Source organism: Dendrobium catenatum, unplaced genomic scaffold (genome assembly GCF_001605985.2).
Source record: "Dendrobium catenatum unplaced genomic scaffold, ASM160598v2 fragScaff_scaffold_672, whole genome shotgun sequence".
Lineage (NCBI taxonomy): Eukaryota > Viridiplantae > Streptophyta > Magnoliopsida > Asparagales > Orchidaceae > Dendrobium > Dendrobium catenatum.
Window position 1 is genome coordinate 722,430 of NW_021319134.1, and position 19,509 is coordinate 741,938.

At 36.9% G+C, this 19,509-nt stretch overlaps 1 protein-coding gene across 5 annotated transcripts in view; it reads right to left on the minus strand.

The window, feature by feature from the left end:
- Positions 1-4,554: 4,554 nt before the first annotated feature.
- The window catches only part of LOC110100892 (protein LHY), a 33,709-nt gene continuing 18,754 nt past the window's right edge, over positions 4,555-19,509 (minus strand). For 2 of the 5 annotated variants that reach the window (XM_020828612.2, XM_020828628.2), the window contains exons 5-7: positions 8,849-9,058; positions 7,481-8,764; positions 6,824-7,391 (exon numbers count right to left, since the gene is read on the minus strand). In XM_020828612.2, the coding sequence (XP_020684271.1) occupies positions 7,092-7,391; positions 7,481-8,764; positions 8,849-9,058 (1,794 nt within the window). In that variant the 3' untranslated portion in view covers positions 6,824-7,091. Of the gene's footprint in view, positions 5,002-6,823; positions 7,392-7,480; positions 8,765-8,848; positions 9,059-13,377; positions 13,438-19,509 lie in introns of those variants that run through there. The other 3 variants (XM_020828625.2, XM_020828642.2, XM_020828618.2) reach the window with 3 other exon arrangements.

Genomic DNA, 19,509 nt, shown 5'->3' on the forward strand with positions numbered 1-19,509 from the left:
TAGGGATTTGCTCGGTATTGCTAGAAAAAACTAGGTACAACTCGGTATTTGCTAGGTATTTGAAATATATCGAAAAGGTGATGGATGTTGTTTGGCTCGTCAAGGATTTAAAAAAACGCACGCGCTAGAACCCAAAAAACATCGGGTCGGGTCGGCGACTTTTCTTCATGCTATGTGTCGCTAAAATATTGGTGGCCGAACGTAGAGGAGCGTACATTCACCGGACCAAATAAAAGTTCCTTACATAGATAGTATTCAAAACTCATTAATATGTTTAATATTTAAAATATATTATTTACCCACTTGATATTTATATAATTTTAAATAATATAAAAAATAATATCATATTCGTTCTCTTCATCATCATGTCATTGTTGTTAATCTGTGGCCCTTTGCCTTGGCACAAATAACATGTTCCATGAATACTCTTGCTAAGCCTCAACTCATTGTGAGCCTTCTCATTTCTCAATGAGATTTAGGTTTCGTTTGGGACAGCTTATTTATTGCTTTCTAAAACAGAGTTTTAGTACAAAAATAAAAAAATTTGTACTAAAACTCCATTTTATAAAGCAATAAAAAAGCCATCCCAAACGAAGCCTTAGTCCCAACTTCCATCTAATTTAACCCTTTTCCATCATGACTTCAAAATTTTAACCCGCCACCATAAGATCCCATTGACTTACGCATCCCTTTAAGGTGGTTCATGGCCCCGTGTCTCCCTTCTTTCATCATAAAGAGTTTTATTGATTAATGGATATTATATTTTATAAATAATAAAATATGTGTTAAATGTATAAATGAGTAAATTTTGAGTGTAATATATGTAAATCTCTTAATTTATGATGATTTTTTTTTTATCAAATTAGTCTTTGACGCTATAGACGGATCTATAGTGGGGTCTTGTGACCCAACAATTAAAAATCATCCTATTTCAAGTTATATTAATATAACTCTTAGCATATATAAGATTAATTATGTAGTAAATTTAATTTCTAAAACTAATTAGCCCCTCCACCCTCCATCCACCTTCCTTTGGGATTTTATTTTATTTTTGCTGATTATGTTGGCAAACGTGGTTGAAATTTCCCTCTTATTTTCCTCTCTAGCCCCACTCTCTCTTATTTTTCTCTCCATGTCATTCTCTTTTTTTCTTTCTATTCACCCCCCCAATTTGTCCCACTTTTTTTTTGCCCCCCCCCCCCCCCCCCCCCTCTTTTTTAGAAAAATAATAAGTCAGTGGTGTTTAATAGAAAAAGATAAGATAAGATTATGTTGCAATAAGTTAATTAATTAATTAGAAAATTAATGAATCTTAGAAAGTAAACAAATATATTAAATTTGTTTGATATAAAGGTTCACATTTGGTTAAAGAAAAATATAAATAATATAAAATTTTATTATACATTCAAAATTAGTAAGATTAATTTAGTATACGTTAGAATATTATTTTATACTAATTTAAATTTAATTACTACCATTAGAGTTCAAAAATTAAGACCCAACTTAATTAATTCAAACAAAATAATCTTAACTATAAAAGTAATTTATTTGAACTCAGATCATTAACATAGTCTTATGAGAAAAATATAAATTTCTCAAAGTATTAATAAGAAAGAAAGTTATATATCTATGTTTTTTTAATAAGAACAATTGTAATTTTGAATGCATTTTTTTTATATAAATTTTTTATTAAAATCTTATCTCATGGTTTGAACATCTATTTCAAACATAATGCTCACATATTAAATGCATTACAAAGTTTGAAGAATAATCAAACAAGGTATGAAGTTGTAATAGAAATTTTAAACTCTTTTTAATCCTAAAACAAAGATCGAGAAAACCTCAAACAAAATTCAAAGCTAATATTAATTATATATTCCAACAATGTTTAAATTATACTTGAATGAAATTTGAAGGAGTTTGAACCTTGTTTAAACTAGTCTCTCCAATCTTTAATATTCTTATATACATATATGTAAGTTATTGGTGGCAAAAATAATCGCATAATGAAAATATTAAGAAGGAAGGGAAATTAAATGCAAAAATGTCAAGAATAGATTTAAAAGGAAATTTTCAAAACTTATAGTAAGCTTATTTTAAAGCTAATTATAAAAGGAGTTAGGAGAAAAACTTATGACTCCTTATTTAAGTTTCTTTAGTTCTATAATTAGCTTTAAAATAAACTTATTTGGATTTTTTTTAGTTCTCAAGACATATTTTTCATTAAAAAAAAAAAAAAATTTCTCCTCAAATATATTTATTGTGTATATAAACCCCCAACAATTCATGATTATATTTATATATATAAGAATTTGAAAGAGTATAGAGGTTGGTTCGAATAAGGTTCAAACCGCATTAGAACCTTATTCAAATAGGATTTGAAAATTGTTTGAATAGGTTTCAAACAGTAACATGAGATTCAAAACTTTGTCAAGCTCTATTATAGGGGTTTAAATAAGGTTTAAATTTTCTATATAATTTTATATTTTGTTTTGAACCTTCTACAAACCTAATTTTGCATCTAATGTTCAAAACCTTGGCTCAAAGCAGATGTTTGAACCTTATTTGAATAGGATCAAATATTGAATATAAGATTTAAATCTTTTTCTCATTTCTATTACAACCTGGTATTGAAAGCTTTGGAAAGGATGATAACTATATTCAAACTTGTATAATGAAAAAAATATGAACTAACTTTCTATTTTGAATAGGCTCACAATGAAGCTTTATGTTGGACTCTTAAGCATTGAGGCTTATTTGGCATAATTATTAAATTTGCATTGAAAACTTTAAAGTAAAACGTGATTGTGTTGAATTACACATATAATAGATGACCCCCCAAGGGAGTTTTTCTAAAATGATAGAAAAATGCAATACATGTTACACTACATGAAAAAAAGGCTTGTTACAGGCGGACAAAATCGGTCAGTAACAAGGGAAATATGTCCGAAATTTTGATTTTCCGGTGAATTTCCTGTGGATATCCATACGGAGGTAACGGCGGTAATTCGCGTGTCAGAAAGCTTTACTGGTGAAATGTTTTCGTCGGAAACATTTATGACAGATTTTCTAGCAAAAAAAAAATGAAGGCTGCACGTCATTTTCTTCAAGCAAATTTTGACGTTTTATCTGCCGATATTTCTGGCAGAAATTTTGCACCGGAATCACCAGCAAATAATTCGCCGCCTTGCTCCGCCAGACTATTATCGACGAATGAAACTGGCGGATTACAAGTCTTCAAGGGGGTACCTGTGTGAAAACGTAATTTGCGTTGGATATATTTTTAGCGAATTTATCAATTTTCTTGACGTGTGAAAACGTAGTTGGCATGATAATACAATTTAAGGCAAATCTCTCACTCTCTCTAATCTTATCTTCCATAAAAGCTTATCCCACATTTTCATGTATATGCTCATTTCGCATCTTATCCTTAAGAGCAAAGTTAGCCACTTGTGAACATTCTAATCTCTGCAAACCATCTAAGACAAATCTATCGCTTTCTATAATATTATCTTCCATAAGAGCTTCTCAAACATTTTCACGTATATACTTATTTCATATCTTATCTTTAAGAGTAAATTCCGTAAAAACATTCTAATCTCCAGCATTCTAATCTCAACTAATAATATACACATTTCTCACTCTCACTCTATGTAATCTCACTCCATATGAGCATTCTAATCTCAACTAAAAATATACACATCAACTCCCTCTCTAAACTTATCAACAAGAATAATATTATCAACAAAATGCATATACCATGCTACAATCTCTTGCAAAATGTCTACCGAGAACATCTATAACAAAAGGAAAAATTTACGGCATATTTCCGACAAATCAGGCGGCGAACGTCAGCAACAGAGGCGGCGAACTTTGACAAAGACGGCGGCGAAAGTGGGCAAGGTCGGTGGCGAACATCAACAACAGACTGGTCTCAATGGCGGCGGCACTTGGTCATATTTACAAATCATCCAAATCAGTTATATTTACAAATCTAACCTCTAACAAATAAACTTGCAAACTAAACATTTTCAACATGCCACATTCAAACCGTTGGGATTTTGCCAAATGCAAAAAAAAAAAAAACTATGGCTTAAACTTGGTTGAATTTCAATGCTTGTGTAAGAATTTAATGAATGGAAATAAGATGATGAAGGTTCTATAAACAGACCACATTATAATAGAAGAAAGGAGATTATCCATTCTTCTACCCTATGTTCAAAAATAGAAAGGTTTATGAACTTAAGCATATCAGCCGGGATTTTAATCATTCAGGTTTTGTTTTGGATATCTTTTCTACTACTTCCAAAAACAATTTAGTACAAAAATAACAAAAATTTTATTTTTTGTATTAAAAAGTTGTTTTAAGAAACATAAAAAGCCATCACAAATGAAAACTCAGTTGCTAATACGAGACGTCAGATGCGTAAATCATGCAGATGTTCCTTTAGCTAAACGAATCCTTAAAGGCAATAACAAGTGTGGACTTGTTGCTTTTGTGGTGGTTTGAGCTATAGTAATCTAAATGATGCGTAATATTAGAGCATAAACATCTAATAAACTCAAACTGCTGTGATTGAAATCAACTCAATCAATTAGTTTATAGAAGTATGCTCAGCTTCTACATATTTATTTCATTTGCAGGAAGGTTCTCTTAAGGCACCACCCCAAACAACTACTACAAAGTTATCTTACCAATAATAGAAAAGAATCAAAGGGATCAAGTCTATCACCTTGCGGGGTTTCATGATTTATTAAGCTTTAAAATTCAATTCCAATCCAAAATGCCAATATGAAACTATGCTAACCAGGCAGATTTTCTGCACTTTAAAGATTCTACTCATAGACAAGCTCTCTTTCCACTGCTTTCCTCTCCTCGGTTTCCACCAAGTGCCTGTTGAATGTTGCAACTTCTGATCCATTGTTGGTGCTACTTTGTGCATTTTCCCTGGAAATGTTGCAAGTAGATGATGGAGTGAATACCTTCCTGTTGAGGTCGATCTGCAGTCCAGGAGCTTCCTCATTTCCTGAAATTCGCCGGAATAGGCTCACAATGAAGCTTTATGTTGGACTCTTAAGCATTGCGGCTTATTTGGCATACTTATTAATTTTTTATTGAAAACTTTAAAGTTAAACGTGATTGTGTTGAATTACACATATGATAGATGACCCCCCAAGGGAGTTATTCTGAAATGATAGAAAAAAGCAATACATGTTACACTACAGAAAAAAAGGCTTGTTACAGGCAGACAAAATCCATCAGTAACAAGGGAAAACTGTCAGTAATTTTGATTTTCCAGCGAATTTCCGACATATATCCATACGGCGGTAACGGTGGTAATTCGCAAGCCGGAAAGCTTTACCGGTGAAATGTAATAAACATTTCTGGCATATTTTTTGGCAAAAAAAAAATGAAGGTTGCACGTCGTTTTCTTCAAGTGAATTCTGACTTTTTATCCGCCGATATTTCCGGTGGAAATTTTGCGTCGGAATCACCGGCAAATAATCCGCCGCCCTATTCCAGCGGACTATTATCGATGGATGAAACTGGCAGATTATAAGTCTTCAATGGGGTTCTGTGTAAAAACGTAGTTTGCGCTGGAGATATTTCCAGCGAATTTATCGATTTTCTTGACGTGTGAAAATGTAGTTTGCATGATAATACCATTTATGGCAGATCTCTTGCTCTCTCTGATCTTATCTTCCATAAGAGCTTCTCCCACATTTTCATGTATATGCTCATTTCGTATCTTGTCCCTATGAGTAAAGTTAGCCACTCATGAGCATTCTAATCTCTGCAAACCATCTAAGGCAAATCTCTCCCTTTCTATAATATTATCTTCCATAAGAGCTTCTCCAACATTTTCACTAATATGCTTATTTCATATCTTATCTCTGAGAGTAAATCCCGTAAGAGCATTCTAATCTCCAGTATTCTAATATCAACTAATAATATACACATCTCTCACTCTCGCTCTCTGTAATCTCATTCCATAAGAGCATTCTAATCTCAACTAAAAATATACACATCAACTCCCTCTCTAGACTTATCAACAAGAATAATATCATCAACAAAATACATACACCATGCTACAATCTCTTGCAAATGTCTACCAAGAACATCTATGACAAAAGGAAAAACTTACGGTGTGTTTCCGGCAAATCAAGCGGCAAACGTCAGTAGAGGCGGCGAACTTCGACAAGGACGGCGCGAAAGTGGGAAAGGTCGGCGGCGAACGTCAGCAACGGACTGGTCTCGATGGCGGCGGCGCTCAGTCATATTTACAAATCATCCAAATAAGTTATGTTTACAAATCTAACCTCTAACAAAAAAAAAAAAACTTACGGTGTGTTTCCGGGGCTTAAACTTGGTTGAATTTCAATGCTTGTGTTAGAATTTAATGAAAGGAAATAACATAATGACGGTTCTATAAACAAACAATATTGTAATACAAGAAAGGAGATTACCCATTCTTCTACCCTATGTTCAAAAATCGAAAGGTTCATGAACTTAAGCATATCAGCCGGGATTTTAATCATTCAGGTTTCGTTTGGAATGACTTTTCTACTGCTTCCTAAAACAATTTAGTACAATAATAACAAAAAATTTACTTTTTTAACTAAAAAATTGTTTTAAAAAACAAAAAAAAAAGTCATCACAAACAAAACCTCAGTTGCTAATACAAGACGTCAGATGCGTAAATTATCCAGACGTTCATTTAGCTAAACGAACCCTTAAAGGCAATAACAAGTGTGGGCATGCTTTTGTGGTGGTTTGTGCTATATTAATCTAAATGATGCGTAATATTAGAGCATAAACATCTAATAAACTCAAACTGCTGTGATTGAAATCAGCTCAATCAATTAGTTTATAGAAGTATGATCAGCTTCTACATATTTATTTCATTTGCAGGAAGGTTCTCTTAAGGCACCACCCCAAACAACTACTACAAAGTTATCTTACCAATAATAGAAAAGAATCAAAGGATCAAGTCTATCACCATGCGGGGTTTCATGATTTATTAAGCTTTAAAGTTTTATTCCAATTCCAAATGCCAATATGAAACTATGCTAACCAGACAGCTTTTTCCTCATAGACAAGCTCTCTTTCCACTGCTTTCCTCTTGGCCTGTGTTATTCCTCTCCTCGGTTTCCACCAAGTGCCTGTTGAATGTTGCAACTTCTGATCCATTGTTGATGCTACTTCGTGCATTTTCCCTGGAAAAGTTGCAAGTAGATGATGGAGTGAATACCTTCCTGTTGAGGTCGATCTGCAGTCCAGGAGCTTCCTCATTTCCTGAATTTGTGGTCCAGTTGCCATCCAAATGCAGTGGGGAGAAACAGTGCGGCAGCAACTGCCGATAAAATAGCTCTTCAAAAGCAATCGAGTCCTGACAATTGTGTAGAATAAATTAAAATAGAGCACAAATCACTTGCAAGCATGTACTGAATCACAATTTTAGTTTTATTAGATGACAACCTGTTTGAGACCTTCAGTACTAGATTTGCTAATCCCCGGAGTATCCCCAAACTCCTGAATAATGGACGGGCCTTGTTCACCTTGTTCATTGATTCCTTTGGCTTCTTCCTTGTTCAAAGCTGCATCTTTCTCTACTTCACTGCTGGGCGATGTGTTAGAATCACAGGAGGACGGATCATGTTTCTTTTTGCCTGGAACATGATCAACATCATGGATTCCACAAATTGCTGTTTCTGCGCACTTGGTAGATTTTGGAGACCTTGCAGATTTTGTGCTTTGGCAGGTATCTGGTGATGAAGAGATCTCTAATAATGCAGAGGAAGGTTGTATCGCTATGTTTGTCTCCTGCTGTTCGATTTGTTGAAATTTCCGCTTATGAGTTTGGCTAAAATTTCCTTTAGAGTCACTGTTATCTTCAGGAACTTGGGCCGACTCTGTGGCTTGCACCATTACTTGGGTAAATGCGTGGTTTGGCTGAGAAGGAGATTGCAATAGCCCATGAACCCTCCACCAAGCAGCTGCAGCGGCAATTGTGGCTGTTACAATAGCCGATATGCCAGAAGATGCGCTAGATTGTTTCTCTGGAGCTTCGCCAACTAACTTGCTATTTGATTGCATAGAAAAATCCACATAGGCAGGTGGCAGTGAAGCAGCTGCAATGCTAGCTGCTTGATGAACTGCTGGATTTTGTGACAAGGCAGATACAAGGAGACTTGGAAAGTAGTTGGTTAAGTTTATAAGTGCACTAAATGGATTGTCATCATTACTGAACGGGTTATGAAGTGAGATGGATGGAACCGCCTGATGGATGGATGAAATTGAGTTTTTTGTCCGATGTATTGTTGTTCTTGTAGAATCAAGTGACAGGTTAAGATCTGCATTTGCTTCTAGTTGAGTTGACACTGATTTTGAGATATCTTCATCAGAATATTTTGTACCTTCAAATTGAGCAGGAATATTTTCATGGTTTTCACCACCTTGTAGATTGTCCTTCCATGATGTAAATGGCATCTCCATATGGCCTAGTACTTGCCATTTCTCTTCAGTAGTGAAACCAAACCGAGAATCTGTACTCATTCCAAAAATTTGTAAATCAGAATCATTTTTTCTCAGTTCTTTTGTTATTCTACTTCTAGTTTCTTTCAACTCTTCCAATGTTGGCATCTGTTCTAAAGGTTCTGAAGTGCTATTAAGATGAAAATAGATAGAAGCGGATGAAGTGCCTTCTCCAAATGCCTGCTTTGTATTTTGTTCAATTGCAACTTTCACTGGTTCCTGATAAGACTGGAGTCATGCATGACATTTTTAAGAAAGAAAATAAGTAGAACTTTACAAACTACATGACTTGAAGTAGTTTGACATTTTCACCTTAATCTTAGTATCCATTGCCACTTCATCAGTTCCTAGCGAAACAAAAGCCTGTGACAAATTTTTCTCTTTTACTTCCACAAATGGACTTTGTGAGGCTGCACCGGTCTTCCGAGGATATGAACTACATGGTTTTCGTTTAGGCCTTGGGGGAGGAATTTCTATGTCATGAGGATGTCCAGGTGACATGCCTCCAGTCCCATTCTCCAACTATAAACATCCAAGGGAAAAATAATAATGATTCTCTTTCACAAAGTTAGTTAATGAATTTGATAACACTACAATACGTAAACTAAAGAAATTGTAGACAAAACAACATAACGTAGCTTCAAAGAATCTTTCAACTAAATATTGTGTCTAAGAGCAATTATCTGGTTTTAATGATTAGGTGGGGAAAGCACCATGAATGCTTCTATGATGCATTAATGATTTGCATAATCAAGAAATCGGCACATGTAAATATCCCGTTTAAATTACGAAGTTTATTTGAAACTTATAGCTTCCTTGTGATAAGATCAACAAACATGGAGAAAATGAAAACCATTGTGTTAGGATCTTCAAAGAAAGGAAAAAGCACTTCCTTCTTGAGCTTTTTGGGAGAGGAGGGAAAGAGGGAAGGGGAGAGGGAAAGCAGCAAACTCAAACTTTATTTCTTAACCATTTATAATACAGCCTATAGCCTCTATATATAGGCTTAAAATGTTACACTAATGATAATACAAGCCATTCAAGAAAACTAAAGAAAGTACAATCCTAAATCTAAGACCAATATCCAACAATTTCCACCTTGGTCCTAGATTTACAATATATATATATATATATATGCTATTCACAAAGAATAGCCCCGCCAGTCTTCCCTGCCAATAGAGTCCACCGGACAGTTAACAACACGCACCTCGTGCGTCTCGCTTTCGCGCCCTGTGCGTCTACCTGCACCCTGAACCTCAAGCCCCGTGCTAGCGTCTTGCACTCATATGGTCTGACTCCGACCACACCCTACGCGTGTCCACCTGCGCACCTTCACCTGCGCCTTCACCCGCGCCCTACTCGTCTCAATCCCCTGCCCCGCGCATTCACCTGCGTGTCCTTCGTGCTCCCGTGTGATCTCCTTATATACCGCACGTCAACGTTGTTCTGCACTTTCACTCCCGACGATGCTCCTCAAGAACAGGCCGACTCCACTTCAAAGATCTAAACCAATCTTCTTTCTTAACCGAGAATCATCTTCTTTATCCATAGTTAATCTTCCTCATTTCAACCGTTAGTGCTCCATCAGTATTGATTGGACTAATAGTCGGATTAGGTCCAATTAACCTATCCCTCGTCCTTTATCACAATCAACCTAGCAACAGATAACTCCAATGTAGACACAACTCTTCGGAATCGCCCTCAATCTCGACCTCACCACCTCCATCTGCGACGTCTTAAGCACTTTCCTTACCTCCTACACCATCATTCCCATAGCAGCCCATTTATCCTCTTCCTCCTCACCAGCAATCGACGACCTCACCACCTCCTCGAAGACTCGTGCGCGATCCAACCTGCGACCTCGCACTACACCTGTTTGGTTCTGAGTCCGTGACTAACCTATGACCCTGAGGTTTTTGATTTTGCCTTTCTTGATCCACTGCTCCAACATACAACAACCAAATGATCCTGAAGCTCCACCAGAAAAGATCTAATCATATCATTTAAGAATAACATAATCTTAAAACTTTGGCCTCCAGTCCACCTCTCACAGGCGTACAACACGCCTCTGACTTAATTATGGCGACGATTGAATAGTGCAAACCAACCCGCCTTCCTTCTCTGGGAAAGCACACTTTGTCTTATGGAAGATTTAGAATTCATAAACCTCTGGACCTTGGAGTTACGTGGTATTCCACGATCATTCATGAATCTCTAGCTTTTATTAGAAATCCTAGAAACTCGTTTGCCTTTAAAGGAAGCCTTTTTGGACATTTTGATAATATCATCTAAAGCCATGTAAACTCCTTCCAAGAAAACTAGGATTTCCGAAAAAAGGAATTCCAATTATCCGATTCTTAAACCTCTATCAACTTTAGAAATTAGTGCTCCCAAGAAACAAGCGCTCCCGCACAAGCCCACTTCGGCTCTCGTGTCGTGCCGCTTTGCCTCTCGCTTAGGCTCGTAATGCTCGCTCAAGCTTCTTGTGCACTTCCTACGGTAAACTTCCAACCGCACTCAATTCTGGCCAGATAGCCCGAAAGCCTCCGTGCCCGGTATTATCATGCTTCCACGCATGGGTCGTATCCGAATCTTCCACGCCCGCAGCCCTCGCCGATTCTTGCTCCGGGTGTGTCAATGGCAACGACTCCTCTCTTTCTTTATCAAAAACACCTTCCTCCTTGTCAATTGCCTCCACCAGGCTCTAATACTATTTGTTAGGAAATTAGGAGTTCTTGAGAGCTTCTTGAGCTCTTCTTGCAAGAGAGAGAGAAAGAGAGGGAGGGAGGAGAGACAGATAATTTGGCGGAGAAAAATCTATCCTAAAGCTTTATTAAAATTTTTCTCAAATTAATACATCGCATACAATGCCTGTATATAGGCATTTACATTGTTGTGTATCTTGTGGAGTAACCTAAACTAAACTTGGACTAATCCTAGCACATTGGAAATATAACTGACTCATCATCAGATAGTTATAGTTCTATTAACCAGAACCACCAATCCTTGATTGGCGACGCCCATGTTCATGTGATCTGAGCCCCACCCCAATCACTTGAATCCCTTCATGCATCCCATTCTTGTAAACCTCTTACGCAGACTCAATCAAAATCACGTTTAAGAGAAAGCCCCATCAGGCATCACACTTCGCCTTGATTCCTTCCTCCATAGCTGCTAGAGGGGATAACTCTCAACACCACTTTCTTTAACCTTTTTTCTCAACATCATTATAATCAATTTATTTCTCTTGCTATCCTTGGCGAAGATTTCATTTTGTTCTCCTTCTTGATCTCTTGTTACAGAAGTAATTGTACCTTCTCATGTTGGCATAGGCACGTTAAACTTTCATAGTAATAATAATCAACCTAGCATAACTTAGGAAATTAATACGGACAGGGTTGCACGGATTTAGTTAAATATTAACCATTTATGCTTTATATAAGGCTTCTAATATAATAAAATTTTGGTTAAGTTAGGCCATATGTCATGTGTTTGATTAACTAGTATAGTCTCAAATATGAATTTAGGGCTCTTATTATTTAGAACCAATACATTGGAACTAGATGAAGCGAAGTGTTGAGTGTCACAACTCGAGGTAACTTTTATTTATTGTAGGATGTAACATACCCCTCCTTATTATGGTTATTAACCTTGATGTTTGAAGTAAATTCTTGAAGAATCTGTATGCAGGCAGTCCTGCACTTCTTATTTAGTCATTCACACACATACTTCTTTAGATTTTATTTAATGATCATTGTTGCGTCCTGAAACATTCGCGGCAATAGAGAGATATAAAGTTTAACGTCTAAATTTGTACGAAAATCCATCACACACAGATTAGAGAAAGAGAGAGAGGTGTAAGAGTCATAAGAGACACTAATAATTTTACGTAGAAAACCCTGAAAAGAGGAAAAAATGCTGACTCAATTAAAATGGTTCTACTAGTGTTTGCAGTCGATTAAAAATGTTGCCCTTCCTAGAGGGAAAGCATTAACTCAATATAGTAAATATACATCATATAAAGCGCATAATATAGAGTGAGTAGAAAGAATCAAGTGAAATGGGAGTCGGTTTAAAGAGAATGTTAGCTTGTTTGTTTGGTCAGTAGAATCAAATGAACAGACGTCGAAGATGTCATAGTCGGGCGACTGAGACAAGTGGGATTGTAGTCGATGGGCGATGATGATCGCGGAGACCGTAATCGACGGGCAACTTTGATTGGAGGGACTGAAGTCGACGAGCGAATGAGTTTGGAGGGACTGTAGTCAACGAACAAGGTTGGTCGAGTGACCATAGTCGGCGAGCGACGAAGATTGTAAGGACCTTAGTCAGCGGGCGACATGGTCAGAGAGATCGTAGTCGGCGGGCGACATAGGTCGGAAGGACCGTAGTTGGCGGGCGAAGGAGGTCAAAAAAACTGTGGTCGAAGGAAGGGATTATAGTAAGCAGGCGACGGTGGCCGAAGGGACCGTAGTTAGAAGGCGACAGTGGACGGAGTGAACGTAGTTGGCGGGCGACGAAGGTCGAAAGGACCACAGTCGGCGGGCGACGGATGTCACAACCCAACCCGACCAGGATAGGTCCTATCATTGAGGTGTGATAGACAAATCCCAAGATCTAGTTTTAGAGTATTTCAGATTCTCTTTCAATTTTTATTTTAAAAAAAAACTGCAGACTACATAACTACTAAAACATCCAAATATTTAAAATAAACTCATTAACCAGATTTCTTTCATTTCATCAAAATATATATCTGCACTATAATACATGACTACATGCTGAGCTATAGAATTGAATAATAAACTAACTATGACTATACAAAAATCAAAATAGAGATATACCTATAAACACATATCTGATCATGAATTGTTAATCCAAAATCTCCTTCTCTTTCCCAAAGCCTGAAAACCAGAAACAAAACCACAGTGAACTATAACAACTCAACATGCCACACAAACCAATCAAAATTTTTAAATTCTTGTATTAAATATTTTCCTGAATATTTAAAAGTAGTTAAATGCAGTTTAAATAAATCACTATACTAAAAAATATAATAAGAGCATAGTAGTTATCCAATTATTTAAATAACAATACTGAGCAAATAAATAAATTGCAATGTATATCATAGAGCAATTCATATCACATTTCCCGAATCCAGACAGAATCTCAAAAGATTCTGACCCCTTATGACTCCATTTTGTGCTTATAGTACCAGAACATGCTTATAGGCACTAAAATATGACTTATAACCACCAAAATATGCCTTAAAAGCACCAAAATATTCCCTAACACAGACAATCTTATAGGATTATGGTCCCTTATAGCTCACAGTAGATATAATTTAATCACATATGTACATATATCATCACATTATAACAATTAAAGAGTAATTGAGCATGTGTCATAATTGCATAATTTTTTATAATGTTAGGCAGAAAATCATATTTTTTAAAAATTCACATTTTCAAAAAATTATCAAATAATCAGATATTGTGTAAAATAATGTTTTAAGACTTTTATTGTACAACAACACTATTTTTTAATATCTAGATAATTTTTTATTTAATAAAAAACCCACATTTCAAAACCCATTTTGTAAAATTTTTAAAAAATATTCAAAATGTGCATAATTGTAATCTCTATAACATATAAAAAGTTATGAAATGAAAGTTTTACCGGTGCAAAGTTATCCATATTTTTCGCTAATGAAAACAAAATTTTAATTAAAAAATCACTAAAAATTGCATATTTTTTAAAATTTACATAATCATGATGTGATTACCTCGAGACGAACATGTTTCTCAATTGGGCCAACGGACAAAAATAGCTCGAACTCACCCATAATCAATATTTCCCCTCTCTCTCTCTCCTCCCCTTCTTCCCTAAATCCCTAAGCAGCTCTCTGTTTGGTGAAAACAAGCCTTAAGTGGAAAAAAGTCATTTAATAAGTCTTTATGGCTTAAGATATTTATATATATTTTTTATTAAATAATTGTTAGACCAGTCCATTGGATTGGTCCAGCCGGTCCACGCGGGACCGGCCTTGGTGCGAATGAGGCGGAACTTCTCTGCCACCTGCTTTGGTCGCACGAGCCAGAAAATCCACGGGAGCCAATTTTGAAGGATTTTTTAGGGAGTTAGGAGGAAAATTTGAATGTAGGGACTGTTTAGAGATTTCCATTTGAATTGTATGCATTAAAAATCTTGTTTTCCTAAGGTTCAAGCATCTTGAATTTGGCTGATTTTGGGATCTCTTATGTTTAGATTTTGGCCTCTAGATTCGTCTAGAGATTGGGAGAAATCGATCCTCCTCTCGAATAGAGGATCAATTGTATCTTGTTGTTTTCTTCCGATCTATTTGACTCTTGCAATAAAATTACTGTTTTTCTGGTTTTCTTTTGGAGTTTGAAAGAGTTTCTCGCTGATTTTTTTTAAATTGATAGGATTAACTTGAAATCTTCAAGTGATGCTTATCAAATTGGTATCAGAGCAAGTCTTGGGACCATCGGGGGCTGATTTCTTGTAATTTTAGCAATAAATTTTCATCTGAGGAAGGAATGTCTGCTGATTTTTGAAGCGAAACTAGAATTTTTTTATGGCGGCCAAGAAGGTAGATGCGCTGGAGGACCGTTTAGAAGGGGAGATAAATTAGATTAAGACGACGGTGGAGGACAGAAATTCCTCCATGGAAGGGCAAGTAGCTGATTTACGGGATATGATGAAGAAGATATTGGAAATCCACAAACAATCAGCAACTTCATGGGAGAAAGGTCCAGAAGGAAAGAATACGAATTCTGACTTTCATAAGGACAAAGACGAGTTGGAAATCATAGAGGGAGAAGGGAGAAGACCCCATTTGGAGCCTTTCGAGAGGTAGGATAGAGAAGGTAGGCTTGGGGAAAGGCTTATGTATAGAGGGCAGGAGCAAAGGGGTGCTGTTTGGGAACACCGGGAGGGATATTATGGCCGCCTAGGTGTGGAATTTGAAGGAAGGAGAGGGGAAATCAAAGGGGGTTTGGGTTTTGACAGGGAAAGGGAAGACCGGGTGACGTGGGGAGGGTCAAGCACTTGGGAGAGGAAAAACTATGAAGGAAGGGGAAACATGAGAGATCATAAGGTGAGGAAGTTGAAAATACCCATATTTGAAGGGAAGGATGCGTATGGGTGGATTTATAAAGTGGAGAGGTATTTTGCTGTCAATGGGTTGACAGATGAGGAGAAATTGGCAACAGTAGACCTATGTTTAGAGGGGAAGGCATTCTCATGGTACCAATGGCAGTACCAGAGGAGGCCTATAAAGAGCTGGAGAGCATTCAAGGACTATTTATTGGAACGTTTCCAAATTGACGGGGTAGGAGACTTCTATAAGTAGTTTTTCGCACTGGTGCAGGATGGATCAATGGCAAACTATCGGGAGCGGTTCGAGTACCTGGCCAGTCGGGTGGAGCGATTATCAGAGTCTGCTTTGGAGGGGATTTTCATGAAGGGGCTTAAGGCATAAATCCGAGCGATAGTGAAAGTCATGATGCCTTGTGACTTGGGAGAGGCCATGAAATTGGCCCAATTGGTGGAAAATAAGAAGAATTTAGAGAGGGGAGCCAGGAGTGGCAGCTCGAGAGGCACTTACAGGATTACGACTACTCATTTAGCACCAAAGGGTTTGGCATTAGGAGGATTTCATGAGACCACCGAGGAGAAGCCATTAGGATGAGGTAGCGGAAAAAATTTTAAGAGACTGACAGAGGAGATACATGAGAAAAGGGCAAAGGGCTTATGTTTCCGATGTGATGAGAAATATACTCCAGGGCACAGGTGTAGAGATCAAACACTTCAGGTTCTCAACATCTATGATGACGAGAAAACTGAGGGAGGTGATAGAGAGATGGATGATAAGCTGCATCTAAATGTGGCAGAGGTCTCCCTGAATTTCGTAGTATAATTCACTTTGAATCATACGATGACGGTGAAGAGGGAAATAACAGGCATGGAGGTGGTAGTATTGATTGACAGTAGGGCAACCCATAATTTCATTTCCACCATGGTTTAAAATTGCGCAATATAAGGCTCGCCTTGAAGCCCGCCTTTGCGCAATTCCAGTAAAAAATGCCTCGATGCTTAAGCCTCGAGTTTTTTTTATGAGGCTAGCGCCTCAACTTGGTTGAAGCCCGCCTCGCCTCACTGGCATAAGGCTTACGCCTCACGCTATATATATATATATATAAACTTACATAAATCTTGAAGTAAATGCACAACATTAGACTCTATAGGAGAGGAGGAAGGGGAGAGAGCAATTCATAATAATGATGATTTAAATGAAGAACCCCTTAGTGATGACAGTGCTGATGACTTATGAGTTCTTATGTGATGTCATTGCTATTTATTTTTGAAAATTATAATTATATGTTAATGAAAAGAATACTGGGGTTTGGGAAAGATAGAATTTTGAATTGAACTATATTTCATGTTGTCTTATTATTGGGATATTTTGATTTCACTTCATATCTTACGTTTTTTTATGTTTTATATTATTCACTCATAAGTATATACAATTTTTATCATTTTATGTTTACGCAATCTTTTGATTTTGAGGCTTACGCCTCGCCTCACGAATGAAAAATGCCTCAATACCTAATACGCAATTTTAAACATTGATTACCACTCATGTCGTCAATCAACTGGGAGTGAAATTGGTAGACACCAGTTATTATGGGGTGATGATGGGTACAAGGAAGGTGGAGAAAGGCCAGGGGATCTGCAGAGTGTTGTTGACCGTCCAGGGGATTCAGGTAATGGAGGATTTTATCCCACTAGAGTTAGGAAGAACTGATGTCATCCTGGAGATTAAGTGGTTGCAAACCTTGGTGGAAACCAAGGACAATTGGGGAGCACTTACGATAGAATTAATGGTAGATGGGAGAAAGGTGGTTATAAGGGGATACACAGGGCTATCCAAAGCCATGATATCACTTAAGACCATGGTTAAGAGCATACAAGAGGTGAGGGAAGATTATCTGGTGGGACTACAAAAGCTAGATGTGATCAGGATGGAGGAGGGAGTCACTTTTAGTATAGTCCTTGATTCAACAATTTGGTAAGATTTTTCAGACACCTCAAGGATGGCCACCTCCACGGGAACAAGATCATATCTCCATCTTGAGGACAAGGTGGATCTTTGAGAGGAGAGTATTGTTAGACTAGTCCAGCCGGTCCACACGAAATCAGCCCAGGCGCAAATGAGGCGGAACTTCTCTACCTCTTGCTATAGCCATACGAGCCGCAAGATCTACAGGAGCCAATTTGGAAGGATTTTTCAGGGAGTTAGGAGGGAATTTGAATGTAGGGACTGTTTAGAGAATTCCTTTTGAATTGTATGCATTAAATATCTTTTTTTCCTAGGGTTAGAGCATCTTGAATTTGGTTGGTTTTGGGATCTCTTAGGTTTAGGTTTTGAGCTCTAGATTCGTCTAGAGATTGGGAGAGTTCAATCCTCCTCTCGAATAGAGGATCACTTGTATCTTATTGTTTTCTTCTAATCTATTTGATTCTTGCAATAAAATTATTGTTATTCTGATTTTCTTTTGGAGTTTGGAAGAGTTTCTCGCTGATTTTATGAATTTGATAGGATTTACTTGAAATCTTCAAGTGTTTCCTATCAATAATATATAACAATATTATTATAATCAAATTTTCAGTATAAAATTCATAAAAATTCTTTTAGGGATTGCAAAAATTATAAAAAAATATGAGTGCGTGTTGATAGCGGCAGTTGGAGGGTATGCTACTGATGGTGATCGAGAGAGGGACCAATGATGGCTGTTAAGAGGTGAAAGGATGACAGTGTACATCAGGCGAAGAGCCGATGATGGCGGTGATCGAGTTGCATTCTATTGAAGGTAGTGTGCATCGAACATCCTAATGGAAGGAGTCAGGGTGGTGCACCATGATAGTAGCTAGCTACATACTAATGTGTCAATTGAGAGGACGCTTGATGATAACAAGGCTTTAATCTTTCCTCGAAGAAGGGATTGAAGAGAGATGCTTCAAAGTGTTGTATAGAAGTTGTTAAGAGAAACCACCAAAGATGTTTGATCTATATGATGTTGCTTATTAAAGCATGCTTGATGGCATTAACTGATCAAGATGAATCCATTGTGGATGTTTGACATATCGGAGATTATTTGTGAAAGTGTTGCTCAATGATGTTAACTTGTGTGATGGAGGTTGAAAGAAATCCACTAAGGATATTTGACCTATCCGAGGCTGTCTGCAGAAGTATTGCATGATGACGTTAACCAGTTGAGATAAATCCATTAAGGATGTTTGACATATCAAATGTTTTTTGTCAGAGCGTTGTTCGATAACGTTAACCTGTGTCGAAGGGATATTTGACTAATCCAAAATTGTTTGTCCGAGCATTACTTGATGAAGCTAACTTGTATAGAAGAGGTTATAAAAATCCACTAAACATGTTGGCATATTCGAGGTTGTTTGTCAAAGTAGTAATCAATGACGGTAACATATATGGAAGAGATCAGAATAATCCAACAAAGATGTTTGACCTATAGAAGATTGTTTGTCAAAGTGTTATTTGATGGCATAAACCTATGTAGAAAGAGCTAAGATAAATCCACCAATGATATTTGACCTATTTGAGGCTATTTGTCGAAGCATTATTTGAAGGTGTAAACTAGTCGAGATAAATCCATTGAGGAAACCTTTCCGATATTTTTGTCAGAACATTACACGATGACGTTAACTTGTATAGAAGAGGTTGGAAAAATTGACTAAGAATGTTTGACCTATCCGAGGCTATTTGTCAAAATATTACTCTATGACATTAACCTATTGTTGACCTCATTTTTGTATGAGGTCACTAGGATTAATCTAGTCCCCAGATCAATCTAGTCCCTAGGATTAATTCAGACTCTAGGATTTATTTAGACCCTAGGATCCACCAAACACCTAGGATCTAC